We start from the raw sequence: 27,375 nt of genomic DNA, 5'->3' as shown, positions 1-27,375 counted from the left end.
ATTGGCGACTCCAGAAATTTGTAGTTACGCTCATTTCTGGACATCGATAGTTTTCAGACTTACGGCACTTTAGGAACTGCCGGCGGGGTATATGTAATACCCCGATGTGTGAGGTGAAATTATGGGCAGGTTTCGGCGCAAGCATGGGAACCTGCGCTGTATATCGGATCACGCCCCCTGTTTTGAAGGCAAAGTGGGGCACACCTATTGCTTTGATTTAGATTTATCTTCTTTTTACTCACTTTGTATTTTGTTAATTGATAAAAAATAAATTATTAACATTTCTATTTTTGAAAGTATTCTTACTTGACATCAGTTTTTCACACCTGCCTAAAACTTTTGCACAGTAGTTTATATGTTATAAATGCATTAATGTATATGTTATTATCACTTTACCTTGTCAATTATCTCCCATTATATAACATTTTATATTTAATACAGAAACTTTTCACAATTATCCATTACATGTACTTCACTGTCTTTCTAATTTTGATATCTATTAATTTTTTCATGTAATGTATTCTCTATATATACAAATGAAGTAAAAAATACAGTAAGAAGCAGAAGAAAGAATGAACTCTAAAATGTGGGTCAAATTTGAAATATTTGTCTGTAGCAAAAGGCAGATTGTTTGCCGAAGGGCTGAAGAGCGGTACAATGACTGTCTGCAGAAAACAGCGAAGCAGGGTGGAGGCTCCTTGCAGGTTTGGTGCTGCATTGTTTGATGACAATACATACATTAAGAAATTATTCTAAGCCTATAGCTATTTTGTCATTAAAGGAGATACAAAAGTGCAAAAGAAAATGCTCTAATATGTTAGATCATTTTATTATTGCACTATTGCGTGCATATAACCATGTGTTTAACCCCTACAAAGGGATACCGGCAGCTACAGAGCAGCAATGCACTACTGGGAGCTAGCTAAACACATCTGATGAGCCAATGACAAGAGACAAATGTGTGTAACCTCCAGTCACCAGCTAGCTCCCAGTTGTGCACTGCCACTGCTCAAGGATATCTACATATGCTTGCCAACAAAGGATACAAAGTGAACAAAGTAAATTTGATCATAGAAGTGAATTTAAAAGTATCTTAAAAGTATACACTCTCTCTCTGAATCGTCACCATTTAATTTTAGCTTTCCTAACGTTTTAAAAGATTATATAAAATGTGCAAGCACATATTTGTATATAGATTGTGGCATCTTTAATTCCTGCACTATTTGCATAAAGTAGCTACAAATACAAATTCTTATTAATCACCTTTTATTTTTAGCAATAATCATTTTCTCTTAAAAATCATCTGTTTGCACTTGTACTACGTGTATAATGTACAAAATCTGTAAAAAATCTAGCATGTTTCACAGTGCAGGCAACAGTGTGAAGTTCAATAAGTCCAAATAAGTTTTGAGTTATCTGTTTTAATAATCATGTATTTAGAATGAAATGCATAACACAGTAAAAGCATGTGTTCAACAAACATCCATGAATTTAGGCCACTTAGTGTGATGTCATCAAATGTGCAAACAAGAAAGCACAGAACACAGATTTTTTTTTTGTGCGGTTTTCAGATTTGAGACGATTCCAATCCATAAAAAAATCAATTAGTGTGTGTGTTTACTGTGAATTTTCTTTTTAATGGTCTTGAACTCTATAAAACCCATACAGGCCTAATCATTATACACAGCCACTTTTGGATGTTGTGGGTATACAGCTAATGACCATACATAAACCTGCAGTCACAATAAATACAATGGCAGATGCATTAACACAAATAAGTGAAGTGTGTTACGTCATTTGTTCTTACCTTGTTGATATGATGGATTATCATAATGAATTTCCATAAGAACATATTTAGGGTCTGTTGACATTCCAATGGAAAATCCCACATGTGGTGGATATGTGAAACCCTAAAACAAACCAGACTACTATTATATATCAAGAGTTATGGTAAAAATAAAAAAATGCTATATTGTACTAGATTTATTGACTAAAATTATACTGTAAATTATAATTTAATATGGATATTTGCTTGTCACTATTTAAAGTGGAGTTTGGAGTGCTGATCATTGTTTATCTATTGTATGTGTTTATATGTGTATATATGTCTGTAAATACATATATACACCTATAAATACATATGTATACGCATATAAATATAAATATATATATATTCATAAATACACATATTTAGACAAGTGTATGTATTTATCTCAGTGTTACAGACCTTTGCCATTCTTTTTTCTTTCTTTCTAACACCTGAGATCTCATATATTTGAGCCCTTATAACTTTTTAATGCAATTTTTAAAAATATATTTTATCAGACAGTGTTATTATGAGTTTAACTGTACTTTTACATGTATTTTTATGTGTTTGTGCCACTTTTGTGTCTCGTGTAACAGTTAACCAGAGCTCTGAAGTCGTGCTAACCCAACGCGAGTTAATTTAAATTGTGCTCAAGCAAACGTCTTTACTTTCAACACGCCACGATATACCCCTTATCCCTTACGCACAACAGTTAGCGCACCACTCGTAAACTAACCCTAAATTAGAGTGCAGTGCAGTGTTAATGTACAAATAAAAGTAGAAATACTTTTTTTTAAATGATATTTGACAATGTGATCTCTTCTGTGATCACAATCATTTCCATCAATAGTATAATCGTAACATGATTAAATAACTTGTCTGCCTATTATGCTATAAAAATATCTATCTTCAGTTAATCACTTTTGATGATTTACATACAACAATTGTACAGGTTCAAATGCCAGTGAATCGAAAGACAGCAGCACCGCTAGGTATACATCAATATCCTTTTATTAGTGAGACATCACATAGAGCAACAACGATGTTTCGGTCACCAACTGACCTTAATCATGATTAAGGTCAGTTGGTGACCGAAACGTTGTCGTTGTTCTATGTGATGTCTCACTAATAAAAGGATATTGATGTATACCTAGCGGTGCTGCTGTCTTTCGATTCACTGAAGTTGTTTGGGATTTGTGCAGGATCCTGACAGCGTGCACCTGGAAATTGGCAGTAAGTGCTGGGCCATCCTTTGTATTTGATTCAAATGCCAATGTCCTTTAGAAACTTTTGTTTATCCTAAATCTATTTTAAAGGAGTATGGACTGTTTTGAGTACACGTGGTATCAGTATGCAATTGATAAAAAAACAAAAAACTATTTCTTCATCAAGTACCACTTTGTAATATCATTCTCAGTGTATAAATATTTGTACTAATCTGTAGTGAATAAAGAACAAGGTATGTGGTACTTACCTCTCCACCTATGGCCCAAGCAAATAGCACAGTATTACAATTAACGAAGTCATCAGGCATATTGGGATGATAGCATTCATGGCCATATTCCAGTACTTCCTCATTCACATCTCTAGCACATTCATATAGCAGTATATGGTGCACCAGATTCTCATGGCCTTTTTGTATCAGTGGATCAACCTAGTAAAGACAATTATAGAAATATTTAACAGAAATAATACTCCAATATTAAACACCATATTGTTGTACTGTATGTTATGTTATTTTTAGCTTACCATGTTACATTTCTTTGAACCCTACTACAGATATTTTGACACACTATTTTGAGCATCTTGTCCAGACTGCACTATGACGTACACAGACACTATATGGCCAATATTATTTGGACACCTGACCATCACAGTTACCCAGTTTCTACTTTATGTATAAAATTAGCTGTCCAGAAGTGGTTTGTTTTTTGATGAACCTACCCCCTAAGGGGAATTGCAGTGTTTGAACACAGTACTGGAAACAAGAAACACAAGCATGAGATATTGTAAATCTAATTTGCATGTTACCCACAGTTCTCTGGTGCATTGCTAGCAATGTATACAGAGTACTTCTGGGGGAAAATAAGTGGGTATACCTAACTAGATTTGCTAATTTTTTTCTATACATTTTTATATATACATAGATACATGCATACATATATAATATATTAGATACACACACATATTGTATAAGATATAGAAGAGTTAGTTACCGAATCTGGCCAAAAGGGTCAAGCCCACGAACCTTCCCTCCTGGGTACCTATCCGCAGCCAAACTATGGCTGCTTTCAATCAAACAACCTGGCAACCACATAAGGGTGCACAGGATTTATGTAATCTCCCAATACACATACAAAACACAGAAATGGACTGCACTCTTAAATTGGAACGGGTACACATTCTATGACCCTGTAAAATGCACAGCCCTGGGTGCTCAATACAGGGCTGGTGCTAGGATTTTTGGCCACACATGCGAGGATACATTTTGCGGCCCCCCCCAGATTACATACCATCCTACTGCTAGCTAAAGGGATATGAAACCCAAAAAGCATATATTTAAGCACACACATATATACTTACACACACAATTACACACACACACACAATTACACAAACATACAAATACACACACATATACACATACACACAATCACACACACACATATATTTACACACACACATTTACACACATACAATTACACACACACATATACACATACAATTACAGACACACATATACACATACAATTACACCCACACACAAACAATTACACATACACATTCTAGAATAGGATGAAAGGAGAGAAGCGCAGGACGCGATTAAAGTGTAGATATATTTATTCAGGTGAAACACACAAGATATTATACTCACAAGAGTTCAAATAAAAACAGGCACATCATAATTAAAGTTGTCCCTCATACACGTATGGCTAGGATCTAGCTGTAATGTTATGGATCATCAAATGTCCCTTCGTTATTTAAAAACGTCCAATTTCAGTGAGTGTAACAGCGGGTACTTCGATCTCTCCAGCCGCTGCGTCAGGGACACACCTCCACACACACTCAGCTCAGTACCAATAGAAGAACCCCTAGTGCTGAGCTCACTGCACACGAGGATCTACGGTGGCTTCACTGGGCGATAAATAGAATGTACACAAAGTAACGTTCTACGCGTTTCGTCCCGTGCGACGGGACTTTCTCAAGAACTAAAGATACAACTGGAGCTGGGATTTATATATTGACGGGCAACCGGATATCCTCCAATTGCATTTGATGTCATGAAAGACAAAGAAGAGCCTGGACTGGAACTTGCATCCCAATGGGCCAAGAACACTGACAGTGATAGATCTTCCAGATCTGGCTGAATTTTTTTTTTTTTTTTTCTATGGTTGATATTATGTTTGAAAGGATCAGTAATTTGTCCCATCCAAGAAATACAAGGTTTCATGCAGTGTTCTCCAATTACACATACACATACATACAATCACACACACATATTTACACATACACACACATTTACACACACACACACATTTACACACACACACACACACATATTTACACACACACACATATACACATACACACACTTACAGACACATTTACACACACATTTTGCCGCCGGATAATAGTCCGACACACAAGTGGCTGTCAGATAACAGTACGGCCATGAGATAGGTAGATAGATTTGATTGATAGATTAGATAGATAAATAGATGCAATAGATAGATAGATAAATTCGATAGATATATTCAATAGATAGTTATATAAATAGATAGATTTGATAGATAGATAATTTCACAGACAGAGAATTATAAGACATGTGGGCTGGTACCCATGGTTAGGTTCCCAGAGGCGGTTGTGTCCAGCATGCAAAAACTGCTCTTAGTGTTTCAACTTGAAACTCTGAGAGCTGTTGCTGCGTGCTGCTGGACACAGGAGTTTTAAAGCTGCCTGCATTTTAGGTTTGTTTTTTTCTTCATAGACAAACAACTTTAAAGGGTTATTTGGGTAGTAACATCTATAAATAGGAATATTTGTAATTCAAGTTTGATTGCATTAACTTTATTACAACATTTTTCTCTGCTGTGTTATATCCCTCTCTGAGATAACAACCACAAAGCCGTCAACTTCCTGAGATTACCGATAGCTGTTGCTAAAATTATTCTAGTGCTGCTTATAATTACACATGTATTATAGTTTAAATTGACTGTTAAGGGAACATTAATTAATAAACTGTGCACAAATTCAAAGCCATAACTTAAAAAGAAATAACACCACAATCCATCTATTACATGGTTCTGGTAACCTATTTAACAGCTTTAATAAGCAAACTTAGACACTACTCAATTATATCTCATAATATATATCTTATAATCTACTTTATAATACCTCATACCTGCAACTATCAGCAAATTCATTTCATGAGTCACTATAAAGCAGTGTAGCTCTGTGCACAGATCTCCCAGAGTCTGGCTAAACTGCACAAAATCGGCAGGTTTAGTTCAGGCTCAACAAACACTGCCCTGGCTGCAGCGGCCACCTTCAGATCATGATAACCGATCTGACCATAACACATAGTCAGTGACTGACAGTCACTCACTGTGTGTCAGATTTTACCCACCTGGTCTGGAGAACAACTACACCAGCATCCTCAGAGACTGCGCACACTCCTCTACTTGAAGTTGTGTTTGCACCCCAAAAACTTGCAAATGAGTCACGTGACTGCACTGGAGGTCTCAACTAACAACTAACATAAAACAATTTTTTCACTCTGACTCAAGCTGCTTCAATGCCAGCAGCAAGGCTGGAGGCGCCCTAAGGCCACTGCCTAGCTGCCTTACACAAGCGTCGGCCCTGGCTCAATAGCACTCACAGTAAGCTGCACAGTTCACAGAGGCAGTTAACCCAAAACGAGTCTGGGTGCAAGCTTATAGGGAAACTTACAAAACAAATTAATCAACACCACGCAGAGAAAAAGTCTGGCACTCACTTGCAAGTACACAGCTAAGATTCAAAACAACAAATGGAAGACTTAGTTACTGCATCTGGCCAAAAGGGTCAAGTCCAGGAACCACGTCAATGTCTCTTCCCTCCTGGGTTCCTATCCACAGCCAAACAATGCATGCTTTCATTTACACAAATTGGCAGCCATACAAGGGCGCACAGGCCATATGTAATCTCCCTTGACACATACACAACACGGAAATGGACTGCACTCTCAAACTGGACCGGGTACACATCCTATGACCCTACAAAATTCACAGCCCTGGATGCTCAATAGCATGTGTAGCCATCTGCACAGCCTCCAGAGACCCAGGCAGTTAACCCCAGGCAAGTCTGGGTGCAAAGCCCATAGGGAAAATTACAAAACAAATTAATCAACACCACGCACAAAGAAAGTCTGGCACTCACTTGCAAGTGCACAGCTAAGATTGAAAGCAAAAAATTTAAGAGTAAGAGTTAGTTCCCGTATCTGGCCAAAAGGGCCAAGCACAGGAACCACGCCAAGGTCTCTTCCCTCCTGGGTACCTATCTACAGCCAAACAATGCATGCTTTCAATCACACAAACTAGTGTATATATATATATATATATATATATATATATGTAATTAAGAATTAGTGCTCACTTTGGACAATGGACAATTACATGTACATTGCCCTAGAGGCAGATTAACCTATCCAGCACTCAAATAATGAATTTCAAAATCTAGTTTATTGGTAAAGAGTTAAATGAACCCCCTAATCAAAGCAAAAAAGTAAATTTATCAATGTTATGCTGAATAAACAACAGAGGTACATACTAGAAGGAAGCTCCCCAAAACACAATAATTATAAGTATATGAGGATGGTACATAAAGTAAGTAACAATCAAATAGCTAGGATTACTGAAACCTTATGATAGCATTAGACAAACACTGTCAGCATATTATCCATTAGTAGTTGTGTTAGTTAATTAGTAAGAATTGGTAACAAAGGAAAAGCTGGCGCTATAGAACACCCGAATACCAAGTATGGGAGGGCTCCCTCAAACAGGCCCCAGAATTAGAAATTAAAAAACAAAGCAGGGGTACTGGCGCTAAAAGCTAGGGAGAAAGGATATAGCTATATAGATTGTCATACGACAAAAATACAAAATAGTATATACAGGAAAATAACCTAAAAATAATAACCTATAATCTAAAGATTAGCTCGAAATACGCAGATTACAGTACATAAGATTAATAGTGCCAAATACAATACATAAAATAATGCAATATCCTAACCACAATGTAGAAGTGGAGTTCAATAAATTACAATAAATTGGAATAAATGACAATAATGAGTAGAAAGTAAGCCTAGCTGATGTAGTGTTCACTCAGAATAAAACTAAACAAATAAAGCCTAAGAATTAGGCTTACATCATATGACAAGGTGTATCTGGATAAATACGTTTGCACAGGAGCCCAATAAATTCAAATCTTTGACTGCATTAAATCTTTCACATTTATTGGTAGGGGCAAAAGTTAATCCTTTCTCCAAAACTTCAACTTGTGCATCTGTTAGGGTAATTTTTGACAAATTTACTACCTTTTTGCTATTTAACAAATCTATTGCTTCTCTGTCCTTTGGTTTCTCAGAGGGTGTCTGCTTGTGTCTATTTGTGTAGTTTTTGTGTTTCCTCCCTCCCCTTCTTGGTCTTCTTTGTTGCTGTTGTTTTTTCTCTTAAAGAGGTATTTTGAACTATAAGATCTCCACCTTCTTAAAGCATAAAATATGGCAGGCCTAGATGATACCGAATGGAATTTTGATATAGATAAAACTTTCTCTACACCAGGAAGTACTGGTGAAACAAATACAAAAACAAGCACACAAATAATAATACACAAAGCTTTTCGAAATTATAAAACATAATTTTAAAGGAACAAAAACTGAAATGGGAAATATCAAGCCTAAATAAATATTTAGAAACAAAACTGATTCCAAGAGGCTTGAGAATTAGAAAAAAGACCAGGGTTAAATTTAAATGAACCCCTTCTAGAAAATTTCCAGAAAAAAATAGGAGGATTATGCAAGTGAGTGTTCCTCAAATTGGATGAGGTTAATGCTACAAGGGAATCATTTAAGACAAAAGAAACTATGAGAATGAGTTAACAATAGCAAAAAGAAAAAAATGATGAATGGAAGGACAATAATGAATATGATAAACTAATGACAGTGATTAAATCAGAAGTCAGAAAATTACAAGATGCAATTAAATTGAGGAAAAAAACTTAAATTTGAGAGGGATTGGAGGGACTATCAAGAAAACAAGGTCTATGACTATTCAAGGAATCATTCCAGCAGTTCAGAATCAGATAGGTCTGGTATAGATGATCCAAATAAACAAAAGACCCCCTTTAGAAGAGGCAGGAGAAGGGAGTTTTTAGAGAAAAAACAACAGCAACAAAAAGACCAAGAAGATATCCTTTGAGAAACCAAAGGACAGAGAAGCAATAGATTTGTTAAATAGCAAAAAGGTAGTAAATTTGTCAAACATTACTCTAACAGATGTACAAGTTGAAGTTTTGGGGAAAGGTTTAAATTTTGCCCTACCAGTAAATGTGACAGATTTAATGCAGTCAAAGATTTGAATTTATTTGCAAGAAAGATAGTCTTCTCTTGAACAAAATATATCAAAGCAAATCTTTTGAAAGATTTATTGCTCTTAAAAGATTTAGAAGATACCAGTGAAGAATCTATGGAACAGGAACATATAGGTTATAGCAACCTAAGCAATAAACCTGAAAACATGACCTCCCTATCAACCTTTCCAAGTCTATACAACTTTGTTAAACTAGTTGAGAGAGCTCTAGAAAAAATGGATGTCAAAGAAGGATTTAAGGATAATCTAACAAAAAAACAAAGATCAGCAATAATGGATTCAAAAAATCATAAAGATTTCACAATAAAATCCTCGGACAAGGGAGGCAATGTAGTGGTTTTAAATACTTCGGATTATTTCCTTGAATGTTCAAAACAAGTAAAAGATAAAATTCACTATAAAACTTTGAAAAGTGACCCAACATTGATTTATAAAGAACAACTAGATTGAATTATAAATAAAGCCTGGGAACAAAAATTAATAAACAAAAAAAAAGAAAAAAATATTACTGTAAAACATCCTAAAATTGCTACCTTTTACACAATTCTAAAGTTACAGAAAGAGAAATTCCTTCCTCCTGGTAGACCAATAATTTCAGGGATAGGATCCCTAACTGATAAAATCTCTGAATATGTAGACTATTGTCTAAGGCCCTTTCTTGATATTCAACCATCATATGTGAAAGATACACTTGATGTATTAAGAAAGCTAGAAGGATTAACAGTAGGGGAGAATACTCTATTAGTCACTATCGACGTAGAGGCCTTGGCCCCAATTTATCAAAACCTGGCGGACCAATGGGCTGCCAGCAGGGGGGGTGTCAATCAACCCGATCGTACTCGATCGGGTTGATTTCCGGCGATGTCTGTTTGCCTGCTCTGAGCAGGCGGACAGGTTATGGAGCAGCGGTCTTTGTGACCACTGCTTCACAACTGCTGTTTCTGGCGAGCCTGTAGGCTCGCCAGAAACACGGGGCATCAAGCTCCATTCGGAGCTTAATAGATAGGCCCCCTTGTATTCTTCTATTCCCTATTCAAAGGGACTAGAAATAATAAGATATTACCTAATGCAAAGAGGACCAACTTACAATAATCATACAAATGTTGTAATAGAATTTTTGGACTTTCTTTTAAAACATAACTATTTTACATTTAACAAAAAATTTTATGAACATATTTTAGGGACAATTTTCAAAGAACAAGAGAGCACCAACGCCGTTAAGTAAAACAAAATTCTTTATTTCAAAAGGTTAAAAAATGTTACAGGACAGCAGTACCCTGTAATTAGTTAGATCAAGTGTAGAAAAATTGGCTTACGCGTTTCAGCATATAGCCGTAGTCATAGCCTGTCATTTTGTAATACACTTCGGTTTAAAAAGTACTGCCTAAAATATTATTGGTTATCCAAACTCTACCTCTAACTAATTAGCCAATGCCAGGTTGGGATTTTGTTGTTAGTGTTCAGCACAGTCATTGATTGCGAAAACATATGTACACAATAAACCCTATTAACAGGGCATATGTGCTGACAAATAACAAAACAAAACTCAATATGAAAGATACATTGTGGATATAAGTGAATGATGTATTCTAAATAAACTGTGTGTCCTATTACCCTCCGTTAAGCTATGTTGCTATTATAGTGGGTAAGTTAGTATTACTCTCTTGTAACATATTCCCTAGTTACTCTCAATCCTTGTTGGAGTATAGCAACCATTATATATAGTAGTTGGTTGCTTGATACAATATACAAAATACTCGGTTAGTAAGGATAGGTACAATGTAACATAGTTAACTATTAGATTTCTTTGTTTTAATATTTGTGGGAAATTGTTGTAAGAAAGATATAGAATAGATAGGATGTTATAATTCTCAAAAAATGTCTGAGTATAATGGGAAAGGGGTGATTCTATGTTATCACTGTTTTGACTAGAGATAAATTATTATATGAATATAAATAACAAGGACCTCAAAGGAATGGAATACTGTCTTCTTTCTTGTTCAGACTATAAAAATAATTGACACAGTTACCAAATTTATTCCCAGTAATTTATCAAGTCGTATTTGGAGTTCAGACCCTCTGGATATCGTGTTCTGAGTCTGAACATCCAAAATGCTTCTCTTTTAGCCAACAATTTCTCAATATTACCTCCTCTTTTGGGAAGTTTTACTTTTTCTATCGCACACCATCGCAAGGTGTGTATAGATCCCTTGTGTCTGTTTTTAAAGTGACATACCAATGGAGTGCTAGACTTTCCTCTTGTGATGGTTGATAGATGTTCCCTTATTCGGGATTTTATGTCTCTAGAGGTGAGACCTATATATTGCATTCCACATTCTATGCAATATAGTAGATATACAACCTCTGTAGACATACAGTTCATACATGACTTTATCTTAAAAGTTTCTCCTGTCACATTGGAGGAGAAAGTTTTTGTTCTAGTCAAATGTTCACATGGTTTACATTTATTATGCCCACAGGGGTACATACCATTATTGGTTAACCATGAAGAAGATCTGGCAGTCTCAGTTTTTAGCATTGTTGGGGACAGCAGTGATCCCAATGTTGGACATTTTTTGGAGCTGCATCTAATACCTGTTTTGACAACTTCCACCAGTTTTTCATCAGCTTCCAAAATATGAAAGTGTTTCTTAATTATATTTACAATCTCAGGATATTGATTGCTGTAATTGGTGGTAAAGTTGACCCCCTTAAACATTTCTTTGCCTGTGCCTTTTTCAGTTAGTAGGGATGACCTATTTATTTTGTCTACTTCTTTTCTCGCTTTCCTGATTACCATATTGGAATACCCCCTCTCTTTGAGTCTGTTTTCCAAAGCAATTGCTTCCTGTGAGAAATCACTTTCAAGAGTACAATTTCTCTTCAGGCGAATGAATTCACCTTTAGCTACCGCATGAGCTGTATGCTTCGGGTGACAACTCTTTCCATGAAGCAATGAGTTGCCTGTTATTGCTTTTCTATAGATCTTAGTAACAACCTGTTTGTCATGAATGCCTTTAAGAGTCACATCTAGATAGTTAATTTCATCAAGACCAGTTTCAAAAGTGAATTTTAAACCTATTTGATTCTCATTCAGTCTATTGACAAATTTTACCACATCCCCTGCCTCCCCTTTCCATATAAAGAGGAGGTCATCAATGTATCTTACATACAAGAGGATGTCTTTTTTGTATTCATTTCCATCTCCAAAGATGTGGAACTGCTCCCACCAACCTAAAAATAGGTTGGCATATGAGGGGGCAAATTTTGCCCCCATAGCAGTTCCACATCTTTGGAGATAGAAAATATCCTGGAATTGGAAAAAGTTATGGGAAAGTAAAAACCGTGTAACTCTGATGATATATTTCTGAAAATCCAATGAGAATTCTGTGTAGTATTTCAAGAAAAATTCTATTGCTCTTATACCATCGTCATGGGGTATCGAGGAGTATAACGCCACTGCATCCACAGTGACCCAACAATAGTTCTTACTCCATTTTGTGTTTTTCATTATATTCAATACAGATTTGGTATCCCTGATGTAAGAGGGTAGAGTCTTTACTAGTGGATTTAAGATAGAATCTAGCCACTTTGAGAGATTTTCAAAGATTGACCCAATTCCACTTACTATTGGGCGTCCCTGGACGTTGTCCAAAGATTTGTGCACCTTTGGAAGGTGGTGGAACTGGGGTATTTTAGGATGTTCTACATACAGACATAATGCTGTCTCATTATCAATACACCCCAGCTCTACACCATCGTCCAATAGGTGACCAAGTTCCTCTGCAAATTGTTTAGTGGGATCCTTTCGTAGAACAGAATAATTGGCCCTGTTGTTCAATTGTCTCATTGCCTCATCTATATACATAGATTTATCCATTACCACTACTGTGCCGCCCTTATCTGCATTTTTGATGATTATATTATCATCTTGTTGCAGTGTCTTTATAGCCATTCTCTCTTTAAGAGAGATATTGTGTTTGGGTGCACTGTTATTGGTTTTCAAATTAATGAGATCTCTCTCTATTCTTGAATGAAAGGTTTCAATTATGTCCCCCCTTGATTGAATGGGATAAAATTTAGATTTAGATTTCATATGTATTCCCCTTGTGATGTTACCTTCATCATTAGTTGTCTCCATTCTTAGTTCATCTAGAGTTGTTACATCACATGTTTCTAAGAAACTAAGTCTATTTGAACTATCACTAATATTGATGTTTGTAACAGGAATGTCTTGGCAGGTATTATCCTGTCCAGAGAAATGTTTTTTTAAAGTGATGTTTCTCACTAATCTATTTACATCTATCATTGTTTGAAATATATCAAACTCCTCAGTGGGGGCAAAAGTTAAACCCAGACTCAATACTTTTATTTGTTCTTTACTCAATATTTTCTTAGAAAGGTTAATTACATTCCCTATTTGTATTTGCTGGTGGCCTTCTGTCCTCTCAATTGATACCTGTCCTTTGACTTGTGTTGTGGCCCTGGAACTGCTGATAGTGCTGGATCCCTGGGAAAAAACTGTTCTATATCAGAAGAGTGTGACCCTTGCATATTAGTAGCTGTAGGACTCTGTTTTTTGTTACTATTCTTGTTAGGATTTTGTCGTTGTTCTTTTGGTCTAACTACTAATGGTTCTGAAACTTGCACAGTGTTAACATTTTTAAGTATTCCTACAATGGAGTCATGTTGTCCCTCACTACCAGAGGATCTATCTTCAGAGGAATAATCAGGTTCGCTGTCTGAAAATGACACTGTCTTTCCTAATTTATTAGATTGTGTATTTTTGTTTTTATTCTTATTTTTGTTGTTGTTTCTACCCTTACTAGAATAATTGGATCTCTGTCTGAAACTGGCCCTTTGTTTTTTATTCCAAATATAAACAGTTTTTGTGTCATAGTCTTCCTTATCCCTAAGATACTTGGAATGTTTGTTTTCCATTACTGCTCGCTTATTAGTGGCTAGTGTCTGCCTAAGTAAATCATCATATTTGAGAAAATTCACATCATCCATTCTTTTGTTCATTTCTAACTGTAAAATATCAATTTCTTTTCTAACATGCAATAACTGATTTTTCTTGTAATTGACAAGCAACAACATTAATCTGGATGCACATTCTGAGAGGATTTCATTCCAAGTGTCCACAAAGTCAGTGTCATTCACATCCACTTCGAAAGTAGGAAATTTATAGACTCTCAGTCCTCTGGGTATCATTTTCATTTGAATGTACTTTTCTAAAGTCCAGAGATCCCATTGAAGCCTTGTTTCTTTTAATAGCAAATTCTCCATGCAATCAAACAGGTTGCCAAGGGTTAAGATGCCTTTGTCGTTAGAAAAGATTAGTTCACAGTCCACAGTGTTAGCATTTCTGTCAGATGCCGGCATAAGTGAGAAAAAGTTAGGGTTACTGCTGTCCATGTCTATATATATAGTCGCAAAAAATAGTCTTGCTGAGGTGTTTGCCAAGACACCTAAGAATAATTTCAAGTAACAAATGTAGGTAGCAAGAGTATTCACTGTAAGTTTGTCCTGTACGCTAATAGTTGCGTTGTGTTAGTGAAGCTTCTTAGCCTTAAGGTACAGTTAGGATGGCGGTCTTAGAGCAACTAATTAATAGTATGGTAATCAGTCCTGTTTATCAAACAGCAGATACACTGTTTACACAAAGTTCATAGGTGGGTCGGTATGTAGCGGACACAAGCTCATGTGCTGGCTGTAACAAACAAATCCCAAAATTTGGGCTCGGCGGCCCTCCCGGATAAATGCAGTTATCAAGCGCTGTGCACCATACAGAGATATATTGCCACGGCAGGCCCTCGCTACATACCTGTTCCCATACTTCAGTTCCGTGTCAGGATCCTTCTCTAGGTAGCGTGTACGGGTGTTTGCCGGAGACTCGCAGGGAAACCAGGTTCCGCTCCTTGACCCTTCCACTTGCTTACGCTCCTGAGCCCCAGATTCCTCTGTTCGATCCAACTTGCGGTACGTCAGTGACGTCACGGACAGGTGTGTGCTTGCCAGCCAATCCTATTGCGACTTCGATAGACCTGATTCGGCGTGGTGCAAATGGCAAGTAGATAATTTTCAAAGAACAAGAGAGCACCAACGCCGTTAAGTAAAACAAAATTCTTTATTTCAAAAGGTTAAAAAATGTTACAGGACAGCAGTACCCTGTAATTAGTTAGATCAAGTGTAGAAAAATTGGCTTACGCGTTTCAGCATATAGCCGTAGTCATAGCCTGTCATTTTGTAATACACTTCGGTTTAAAAAGTACTGCCTAAAATATTATTGGTTATCCAAACTCCACCTCTAACTAATTAGCCAATGCCAGGTTGGGATTTTGTTGTTAGTGTTCAGCACAGTCATTGATTGCGAAAACATATGTACACAATAAACCCTATTAACAGGGCATATGTGCTGACAAATAACAAAACAAAACTCAATATGAAAGATACATTGTGGATATAAGTGAATGATGTATTCTAAATAAACTGTGTGTCCTATTACCCTCCGTTAAGCTATGTTGCTATTATAGTGGGTAAGTAAGTATTACTCTCTTGTAACATATTCCCTAGTTACTCTCAATCCTTGTTGGAGTATAGCAACCATTATATATAGTAGTTGGTTGCTTGATACAATATACAAAATACTCGGTTAGTAAGGATAGGTACAATGTAACATAGTTAACTATTAGATTTCTTTGTTTTGATATTTGTGGGAAATTGTTGACAGCCATATTAATTTTAATTGTTTCGTATATGAATTTTATTGGGGGTTTGTTTTAAAGAATAATTATTAAATATATTGTATCATAACCCGGGCATATACTGACAACAACTTTCCAATTTACTTTTATTATTTAATTTGCTTCCTTCTCTTGTTATCCTTTGCTGAAAGGTTTATCAAGGTAAGCTCATGAGCAGCAGAGAACCTAGGATCTAGCTGTTGATTGGTAGCTGCATTATATGTATCGATTGTGATTGACTCACCCATGAGTTCAGTTAGAAACCATTAGTGCATTGCTGCTCCTTCAACAAATGATACCAAGAGAATGAAACAAATTAGATAATAGAAGTAAATTAGAAAGTTGTTTAAAATTGTATTCTCTATCTGAATCATGAAAGAAAAAAATTGGGTTTCATGTCCCACATACATATACATTTTTAAAGGTGTATAAGTATGTATCTCAATGTTAAAGCCCTTTGTCAGACTTTTTTTCTGACACATGGGGCGCGATCCGATATAGATCGTAGCTTGCGGCGCAAGCGAGGGAACCCGCGTCGCCCGCAGTTTCAGCTCGCAACTCAAGCTATCCCATATATGGCGCCGTCAGATGCTAACATGCCGTAAGTCAGATAAACCAGCGATGTCTAGAAATCTGCGCAAGTACAAATTTCTGGCGTCGCCAGTGACTTACGGCACGTTATAAACTGCCGGCGCCTACAAAACCTGACTAAAGTCTAAATCACCCGCACTGTCTAACACGCCTCCCTAACATAGCCCGACAAGTCTAACACGCCTCCCTAACATAGCCCGACACGTCTAACCCTCTATCCGCTATCCCCCCTCACTAGCCTAACAATAAAATATGTATTAACCCCTAAACCGCCGCTCCCAAACTCCGCCGCAACCTAATAAAATTATTAACCCCTAAACCGCCGCTCCCGGAGCCCGCCGCAACCTAATAAAATTATTAACCCCTAAACCGCCGCCAGCTATATTAAATCTATAACCCCCTAAAGTGAGCCCCTAACACCGCCGCCATCTACCTTACCTACCCCCTAAAGTGAGCCCCTACCCCACCGCTATCTATTGTAAAATTATTAACCCCTAATCTAATCCCCCTATACCGCCGCCAGCTATATTAAATTATTTAACCCCTGAAATACTAAACTATCCCTACCACTAAACCTAAGTCTAACCCTACAAATAGCCCTGAAAAGGGCTTTTTGCGTGGCATTGCCCCAAAGTAACAGCTCTTTTGCCAGCCCTTAAAAGGGCTTTTTGCGGGGCATGCCCCAAAGAATTCAGCTCTTTTGCCAGCCCTTAAAAGGGCTTTTGGCGGGGCTTTGTCACAAAGTAAACTGCTCTTTTGCCTACAATCTACATCCCCCTACACCGCGGCCACCTATAATAAATGTATTAACCCCTAATCTAATCCCCTTACACCGCCGCCAGCCAATCAGCCAATCGGATTGAACTTGAATCTGATTGGCTGATTCAATCAGCCAATCAGATTGTTCTACCTTAATTCCGATTGGCTGATAGAATCCTATCAGCCAATCGGAATTCGGCGGACGCCATCTTGGATGACGTCATTTAAAGAAACCTCATTCGTCGGGAAGTCGTCGTGCCGGAAGGATGCTCCGTGGCGGAGGAGCGAAGAAAGAAGATTGAAGATGCCGATTTGCTTGAAGACATCGCCGATGGAAGAAGACTCTCTGCCGCTTGCTTCAAGACATCGCCCGGATGGAAGAAGACTTCACTGCCGCTTGCTGGAACACATCGCCTGGATTGGATGAGGAGTTCGGCCCGGCTGGGTGAATACAAGGTAGGGAGATCTTCAGGGGGGTAGTGTTAGGTTTATTTAAGGGGGGTTTGGGTTAGATTAGGGGTATGTGGGTGGTGGGTTGTAATGTTGGGGGGGTGGTATTGTGGTTTTTTTTGCAGGCAAAAGAGCAGTTTTCTTTGGGGCATGCCCCCACAAAAGGCCCTTTTAAGGGCTGGTAAGGTAAAAGAGCTTTGAACTATTTTTAATTTAGAATAGGGTAGGGAATTTTTTTTATTTTGGGGGTTTATTATTTTATTAGGGGGCTTAGAATAGGTGTAATTAGCTTAAAAATCTTGCAATCTTTTTTTTATTTTTTGTAATTTATTGGGTTTTTATTTTTGTAATTTAGTTTAGTTTATTTAATTGTATTTTTAGATAGATATTTGTAGTTAATTTAATTTATTGATAGTGTAGGTGTATTTGTAACTTAGGTTAGGATTTATTTTACAGGTAATTGGGTAATTATTTTAACTAGGTAGCTATTAAATAGGTAATAACTATTTAATAGCTATTATACCTAGTTAAAATAATTAACAATTTACCTGTAAAATAAATATAAACCCTAACATAGCTATAATGTAATTATTAATTACATTGTAGCTATCTTAGGGTTTATTTTATAGGTAAGTATTTAGATTTAAATAGGAATATTTTAGTTTATAATATGAATTAGATTTATTTAATAAGAATTTAGTTAGGGGTGTTAGGGTTAGATAGAGTTAATATAGTTTATATAAATACTATAGTAACTATATTAACTATATTAACCCTAATATAATTAGGGTTAATATAGTTAATATATATAATGTAATAACTATATTAACTATAATATACTTAGGGTTAATATAGATAATATAGCTGGCGGCGGGGTAGGTAGATTAAATTAGGGGTTAATAATTTTAATATAGATGGTGGCGGTTTTAGGGGTTCACAGTAGGGGGTTAGTTTATGTAGATGGCGGCGGTTTAGGGGTTAAATACTTTATTAGGGATTGCGGCAGGGGATCGCGGTTGACAGGGAGATAGACATTGCGCATGCGTTAGGTGTTAGGTTTTATTTAGAAGATCGCGGTTGACAGGGAGATAGACATTGCACATGCGTTAGGTTTATTTAGCAGCCAGTTTAGGGAGTTACGGGGCTCCAATAGTCAGCGTAAGGCTTCTTACGGCTGCTTTTTGTGGCGAGGTGAAAATGGAGTAAGATTTCTCCATTTTCGCCACGTAAGTCCTTACGCTGTATATTGGATACCAAATTGCGCGGGTTTGGTATACCTGCCTATGGCCCAAAAAACTACCGGCGACGGCAGAAATATACGCGTGTAACTTCTAGGTTACGCCGTATATAGGATACCAAACCCGCGCAAATATTGGCATCGCCGACTTTTGCGGGCGACGATTTTTATCGGATCGACCCCATGAGATCTCAAATCTTTGAGCCCTTATAACTTTTTTGTGCAATATTTTTTTAAATAATTTTTTATTGATTTTGTTATTATGAGTGTAACTATACTTTGTAATGTATTTTTGATGTGTTTTGTGCACCTTTTTTGTTTTGCAAAATAATTAACCAGAGCTCTAAAGTCTCGGTAATCATTCTATTGAGATTGCATTCAAGCCATCGTGTTTACGTTCAACACGTTATACTCGCGACAAACCCCCTATCGCTCTGGATGTTTGTGCTCCATTCGTAATCTGGCACTAAGTCTATCAAATGCTTTGTCAGAAATCAAAATGAACACTGTTGGTATCTGCAGAGTAGAAGCATGTTCCATAAGGTGTCAAATTTTGCCAGAAAATGTATTTTATTCATTAAATAATAATATTTCTAATTCCATTATTTATAAAAAATATTTTTGGTATATTTAGCATAATCTTCTTATGTGAAATCTTTATAAGGTAATTACATTTTTATAGTTTTAGAATATAACAAATATTTTAGGTCCTATGTTCAACATTATTCAAATTACAGACTTGAATTGCTCTTGTACAATACAGTTTGGAGCTATTCTGAGTTTGTCCACATGGTGGCAGGTAGCAGAAAAAGGAACTTTATTGTAACTATATTTTATTCTGCTAATAAGTGGTCAATTTTTGTGAATAGGGCAGCCCTTAAATTTATATATATATATATAGTATATATATCACAATGTATATCTATGAGCGTACCAATACAGTATAGCTAGCACTATATTTTCTCTGACTGATTTTTAAAATCAAATCTAAATGTATATAAAATTATAAAATGGCAATGGAAATTTAGAGGCAGGAATAAAGTTGACCATTACATGAAATTCCTGGCAAAATGGTTTGTTGCAAAATAATGTTTTGTAAATGTAAAAAATAAGATAAATGCTTTATTTCCCTACATTTGCAAGATAAATGATAATATCCCTGATTGTCACAACTAAAACCGCCTGTTAATGTTCCCTATTATTTTATTCTAAATATCCTCAAATTACTGCCCATTAAAAAAAATAACAATGTAAACCACTGAGAATACTATTATTGTTTTGCAAAGTTAAATCATACATGTAAAATAAAAGCTTATATTGTTTCAGGAATTTAATGTATTCCAGATGTGGCAGAAATTGAACCAAGTCTTAAATTATGTTGAAATCGTATCTCTAGTGTTGCAATCAGGATTCGGGAAACAGTGGGATAATTGTGTTCGTAAAACATAGCATTATATGAAATTTCCACTTTAAATTAAGAAGTGCAATTAAGCAAAAAAAAAATGATTTTAAGGGTCTGTTGTATAAATTAAAACTGCAGATGTAGGACACATAATAAATCACCTTTTAAATGAAAGAGATTAAGACTATTGATTCACAGGAGAAAAGCATAACAGTTAAATGAAAAACACAGAAGTGGACTGCACTCTCAGACTGGACCGAGTACACATCATATGACCCTGCAAAATGCACAGCCCTGGGTCCTCAATAGCACTCACATGTAGCTGTGCTTGCAAGTGAGTGCCAGACTTCCTCTGTGTGTTGTGATAACATCTAAATGCTCAGAGTAGTATAAAAGACACAGCTAACAGAGTTGGAGGTGCAGCTATGCTCTCCAAAATCATCCCCTTTGTTGTGAACTGTAATTACTTAATAGAGAATTAATAGAGAATTATGGGAAAGCAATAAGGACACTGTCAAACTCAAAGTCTAATCCTTTAATGTTCTTGCTTGAAACAACATAAGCTGCCCTAAACAGATATAGCTTTGTTTTAAACCCCTTGATGTTTTTCTTTTTAAGGCTTCCAAACATCAAGTAGTAAATCAATGACACTTACACGGCAAAGCTATAAAGCAAACAGAGAAAAAGTGACAAAGGTATTTTGTGAACTTAGCTTTTGGCATTGATTTAAAAGGACATTAGAATGCAAAAAAAAAGGCCATACGTATCCTAGCATACAATGGGCTTGATTACAAGTGGAGCGATACATTGTTATTGCTCATGAGCACTAACTGTGCTCAAGGTAAATCAATAGCGCTCACATGTTATAAGTTGAAAGTAAAAAGTTAGCATGAAAGTGAAAGACTCAGGCACGCTAACATCTGGAGTTTGGATATCGCAACCATGCTATCTCCCTTTCCCCAAAGACTTCAATGGGGTACAGAAAAAAGACTTCTTTTTATTGCTTGTGCACTAACCTGAAACTGCGCTAGATCAACTGCGCTAAGGCCGAAGGTGCATTAAGGTGAGAGCTCTTCTAGATTGAGTGTGGCACTTACCTCATCAGATTGAGGTTATATTATGTAAGTAGGAAATTCGTAAGGGATTGGATTCTCATATCAGCACAAGTTATATGTTTCTTGAATGACTGTTTGGACGTCCAATGAATAATCCATTTCTATATGTTTAGGTGGATGTTGGAATTCCCACTTAACAGATTTTGTTGTTATATTTGGTCATTTTTATTTATATATTTTTATCTGTTTTAACCACTTAATGTGTATGGGCTTTTAACAGAGTTTTTATTATAGACTAGGCGATATGTTGGAAAAATACAACCCCCCCCCCCCCCAAGCTAAATTTACAAAAAAATAAAAAAAAGTAAAATGACAGAAAAAATAAATAAGCAAAGCTATCCAAAAATTTTTTTAAACCTAAACTAATACCCCTATAAAAATAAAAAATCCCCCCCAAATAAAAACACCCCCTAATCTAATACTAAACTACCGATAGCCCTTAAAAAGTGCCTTTGGTAGGGCATTGACCTAAGTTAAACAGCTCTTTTACCTCTAAAACATACTAAGTCCCTCCTAACAGTAAACCCCCACCCACCCACCAAACCCCCCAAAATAAAGAAACCTAACACGAACATTTGTATGGGCATTGCCCTTAAAAGGACATTCAGCTCTTTTACTGCCCTTAAAAGGGCAACCAGCTCTTTTTCTAGCCCAAAAAACCATAATCTAAAATAAAAAACACCCCAAAGATTAAAATAAAAAAGCCTAAACCTAAGCCCCAAATAGGTACTCACTGTTCCTGAAGTCCGGCGGAGAAGGTCTTCTTCCAGACGGATCCATCATTTTGATCTTTATTCGGAGTGAAGGCGGCATGGAGCAGAGGTGCGGAGCTGTGTTCCCGATGCCTGGATCCTCAGCGGAGGTCCTCAACTGTGTCGTTCCTCGGCAGCGGCAGCGGTCCTCGCCGATGGCGGTCCTAGGGGGCAGCGGCGTTGCTCGGCGGCTTTGCTGCATCCAGGTGAATTCTTTTGGCTGTGCGCGCATCCAACATTCTTTTGGCTGCCTCGCGCAGCCAATATTCCTTTGAGGATGCATGAGCAACTGGTGACACAGACGGACACGTTACAAACGCGATTATAGTATAGATACGTATGCAGTACTAATCGATAGCCTTAACTGTATTTTCACACTCATATATATTTTTCTCTGTTTATCATATTGTATGTACTACGCTGCTTTAGGTTAGACTTTGAAGATTTCCCCATTGTATGCACCTATATCTTTCCTTTGCTTGTATATATATATATATATATATATATATATATATATATATATATATATATATACACTGTACTTATTTAAAGGTAAAATTAACATTTTCTTTTAAGTGAAGAACATATGAATTTCAAGTAGTTCTATTAATTAATTCTATTAATAACAAAAAAACATTTCAACGTGATTAAAAATGATAATGCATATTTCAAGGGTATTATGAGTCTAATACTTATTTTAATATGTTTTTCATGTGTTTTGTGAAACTTTTATTTTAACCCTTGCACTTTTCGGGAGATGGTCTGTTTACCTATTTTAACATACAAATCCACAAAGTTTGTTTTACAACACCTTAGTTTAAATACATCTTTGTGAGTCCTGCCAATAAAACAGGTGGTATTGGCGCACATCCACATGCAAATAAACAAAAGTAGATGTTGGATGATGCTAAACCAAAAGTGGATAATGCTAAAGCAATCTTTGAGGATTTGTATGTATAAATTAAACAAAAACAAAAAAGGTTAAAGAAGGACCAAGGGCCAAGGGGCTAAGGGGTCCATGCTAAGGTATATGCAGGGGGCGTTCAGCGCACCCGGGCACAGAGGCAGGTTCAGCAGGGCTGCCCTCTCAATCTGCTATACTTATTAGTATGTGTCTCGCTGATTAATAGCCTGGGCGGGCTCTAATAATATGATCTCATATCATGATCCTAGCAGGTGCAGCGCACTAAACCTCGCGCTGGAGATTTAATGAAGTCACTGACATCTGTTTATTTAAAAAAAAAATTCAAACTAGTGTAAACCCGGCTGTGCACAGACTACAGCACTCTGCTGCACTTAGGCTTTAACAGTCCAGACTCTAAAGGAATAAACACTTGAAGATAAACCCCTTGCCCCTTCTCTGTCTCTCCCCCCCTCTCTGTCTCTCTCTCTTCCCTCTCTGTCTCTCTCTCCCCTCTGTCTCTCTCTCCCCCCTGTCTCTCTCTCTCCCCCCCCCTCTATCTCTCTCCCCTCTGTCTCTCTCTCCCCTCTGTCTGTCTCTCTCCCCTCTGTCTCTCTCTCTACTCTGTCTCTCTCCCACCTGTCTGTCTCTCTCCCCTCTGTCTCTGTCTCTCTCGCTCTCTCCCCCTCTGTCTCTCTTCCTCTACTCCCTCTGTGTTTCTCTCTCTCTCTCCTCTGTCTCTCTCTCCCCTCTTTCTCTCACTCTCTTTTTCCCCTCTGTCTCTCTCCCCACCTCTGTCTCTCTCACCCCCCTCTGTGTTTCTCTATCTCCCCCTTCTGTCTCTCTCACTCCATCTCTGTCTCTCTGTCTCTCTGTCTCTCTCTCTCACTCTCTCTCTCTCTCTCTCTCTCTCTCTATATATATATATATATATATATATATATATATATATATATATATATATATATATATATATATATATGGGGGTTTACACCATGAGTTACTGCACCGGGTGACACCAACCCTAGTGACGCCACTGGGTGTATAAAGAGAGAAGCAAGGCAAAGTATTGTACTGTAGTGTTAGGACCAGTCAACATTGAGACACGTTGTAAGTTGGTGACTGGCTAAGCAGAATATGGCCATATTGTGTGACTAAGATCCCAATTTTAATATTAAAGCATAGATGTTTTGAAGCATTTAAAATTGTTTTGTTTATTTGCAAGTGGATGTGCGACAATACCCCCTAGTTTTGTGCAGTTATTTGGTTTTATTGGCAGCTCTCCCAAAGATGTATGTTAACCCTTTTTGTAAGGTATACTAAGCCAAGCTTTGTGGTGTATATTATATACACACACACACACATGTAAAATTGGTGTCTTATTAATAGTACCTTATTCTTAATATAAGTTCTTTTTTCGTGACCCAGATATTCAAAACCTCTAAGATCAGGTGAGATATTCTAAAATGATCCTCCAGCACTTCGAGATCCCGAATGAAATATTCAAATGGCAGATTTTGCTTTACATCTCCAAAGGGCATTCCCTGCAATTCTCTATGTGAAGGAGAGACAAGTCCAGTGCAATATACCACTGCATGACACAACAGTTCTGCTGCATTTACACTTTGTGCTTTCTATTTTTTATCACTTCACATTTCAGTTTAAATTTTATTACATTTAAACTTTGCACTATCTATTTTGCATTTGATTTTGTGTACATCACTGTATTTAGGATTGTGATTTTACAAATTCTGAATTCACTGAATTTTCTAAGAAAATGGGAGGAACCTGGAAATCCCAGAGAGATGCCTTCCGTAGAAAGTAATGAAGCTCTCTGGGATACAAAATTTCACATGGGAAAGAGAAGGTAACTGGAGAACCCCTGGGGCTGATATAAAGGCTCCGTTTTCATCAATTCCAAATTAAACTGAAATGTTTTCACTACAATTTAACTTGCTTTTGTCTATATTTTAGTATATTATTTTTCTGTTAGTTAAAATAAGTCTATTGTGAATTTTGAGCAAACTCTAACTGCACACAGCTGGTGAGAAAAATCAGTCAGACTTGTGAAAGAGCTTCAGACATACCTGGGGACTCCCCTGTTCCACCCAGGGAAGTGCCCTGTCCCTCCCACTTTCTGAAAGTGTCAGTTGTAGTTTGTAATGCAGCAAATTCAATGTAATTTGTATATATAAACAAAAATATACAAAGTATGATCCTAATTCTAATACACATAAGTGTAACAAAACTCTCATATAATTCAGTGCTTTATTGCACAGGGCTTGTCTCTCCTTAATATATAGAAATGAGAGAGGTGAATCTCGCAGTACTGGAGAGTTCCAACCTTTTTCTTTTGAATATTCAGTGAGCTCAGACCCTGTGAAGCCTAAACTGTAATTTCTCTCCAAGCTGGAGAGCTTTTGAATATCAGGGCCCTTAAAGGGATAGTCTACTCCAGAGTTGTTATTGTTCAAAAAGATAGATAATTTATTACCCATTCCCCAGTTTTGCATAACCAACACAGTTATATTAATATACTTTTTACCTCTATGATAACCTTGTATCTAAACCTCTGCAGACTGCCCCCTTATTTTAGTTCTTTTAACAGACATGCATTTTAGCCAATCAGTGTTGACTCCTAGGTAACTCCACGTGTGTGAGCACAATGTTATTTCAATGGCACACATGAACTAACGCCCTCTAGCTGTGAAAAAGTGTTAAAATGCCCTGAGTTAAAAGGCGGCCTTCAAGGGCTTAGAAATTAGCATATGAGCCTCCAGAGGTTTAGCTATCAACAAAGAATACCAAGAAAATATAGAAAATTTGATGATAAAAGTAAATTGGAAACAGAGAAAATAGAATTTCAGGCCTTCTCATCCTATTGGCTGTTTTGAACAGCCAATAGGATTTCAGTAGCTCTCATCCTATTGGCTGATTTGAATTTCCAAAATCAAATCAGCCAATAGGAATGCAAGGGACACCATTTTAAATCGCGTCCCTTGCATTGAAGATTCAGTATACGGCGGCGACCGTATGAGGAGGATGCTCCGCGCTGGATTTCTTCAGGATGGACCCATTCCGCCAGGATGAAGATAGAAGACGCCGCCAGGATGAAGATAGAAGATGCAGCCTGGATGAAGATGGAGTCACCTAGATGAAGATGGAGCCGCCTGGATGAAGATGGAGCTGCCTGGATGAAGATGGAGTCACCTAGATGAAGATGGAGCCGCCTGGATGAAGATGGAGCTGCCTGGATGAAGATGGAGCTGCCTGGATGAAGATGGAGCTGCCGGGATGAAGATCGTTCAAGAGGGATTTCAGCAACTGTGAGTACCTAAAGAGTGGTTAGTGTTAGGTTTTTTTAAGGTTTTTTGGGTGCGTTTTTTTTTAGATTAGGGGTTGGGCATATCTTAAAAGAGCTAAATGTCCTTTTCAGGCAATGCAAAAGAGCTAAATGCCCTTTTAAGGGCAATGCCCATTCAAATGCCCTTTTCAGGGCAATGAGTAGATTAGGTTTTTGTTAGAGTTAGGTTTTTTTATTTTGGGGGTTTGTTTGGTGGTGGGTTTTACTGTTGGGGGGGTCTGTTTTTTTTACAGGTAAAAAAGCTGTTTAACTTAGGGAAATGCCCTACAAAAGGCCCTTTTAAGGGCTATTGGTAGTTTATTGTAGGCTAGAGGGTTTTTTTTATTTTGGGTGGGCTTTTTTATTTGTATATGGCTATTAGATTAGGTGGAATTCTTTTTTATTTTTACGTTTGTTATTTTTCCTAATTTAGTGTATGTTATTTTTTGTAATTTAGTCTTTTTTAGTTTTAGGATTTTTTTAATGTGTAATATAGTTTATTTAATTGGTAGTTAGTTTAATTTAAGTTTAATAGTTATATTAGTTTAATTGTTAGTTTAAACTTACTATTTTTAATTTTACAGGTAAGTTTTCATTTAATTTAAGATAGGGAAATTGTAATTTTAATATAAAGTTAGGGGGGC

At 36.9% G+C, this 27,375-nt stretch overlaps 1 protein-coding gene across 1 annotated transcript in view; it reads right to left on the bottom strand.

Moving 5' to 3' along the window:
• MOXD1 (monooxygenase DBH like 1) overlaps positions 1–27,375 on the bottom strand; it is a 240,419-nt gene that overhangs the window by 106,761 nt on the left and 106,283 nt on the right. Inside the window, exons 5-6 of the mRNA XM_053710674.1 lie at positions 3,282–3,461; positions 1,808–1,910 (exon numbers count right to left, since the gene is read on the bottom strand). Of these exons, the coding sequence (XP_053566649.1) occupies positions 1,808–1,910; positions 3,282–3,461 (283 nt within the window). The remainder of the gene's footprint in view (positions 1–1,807; positions 1,911–3,281; positions 3,462–27,375) is intronic.

The sequence above is a fragment of the Bombina bombina genome, chromosome 4, assembly GCF_027579735.1.
Source record: "Bombina bombina isolate aBomBom1 chromosome 4, aBomBom1.pri, whole genome shotgun sequence".
Classification (NCBI taxonomy): Eukaryota; Metazoa; Chordata; class Amphibia; order Anura; family Bombinatoridae; genus Bombina; species Bombina bombina.
Note: the sequence above shows the minus strand (reverse complement) of the source record. Positions and strands in the feature narration are given on the sequence as shown.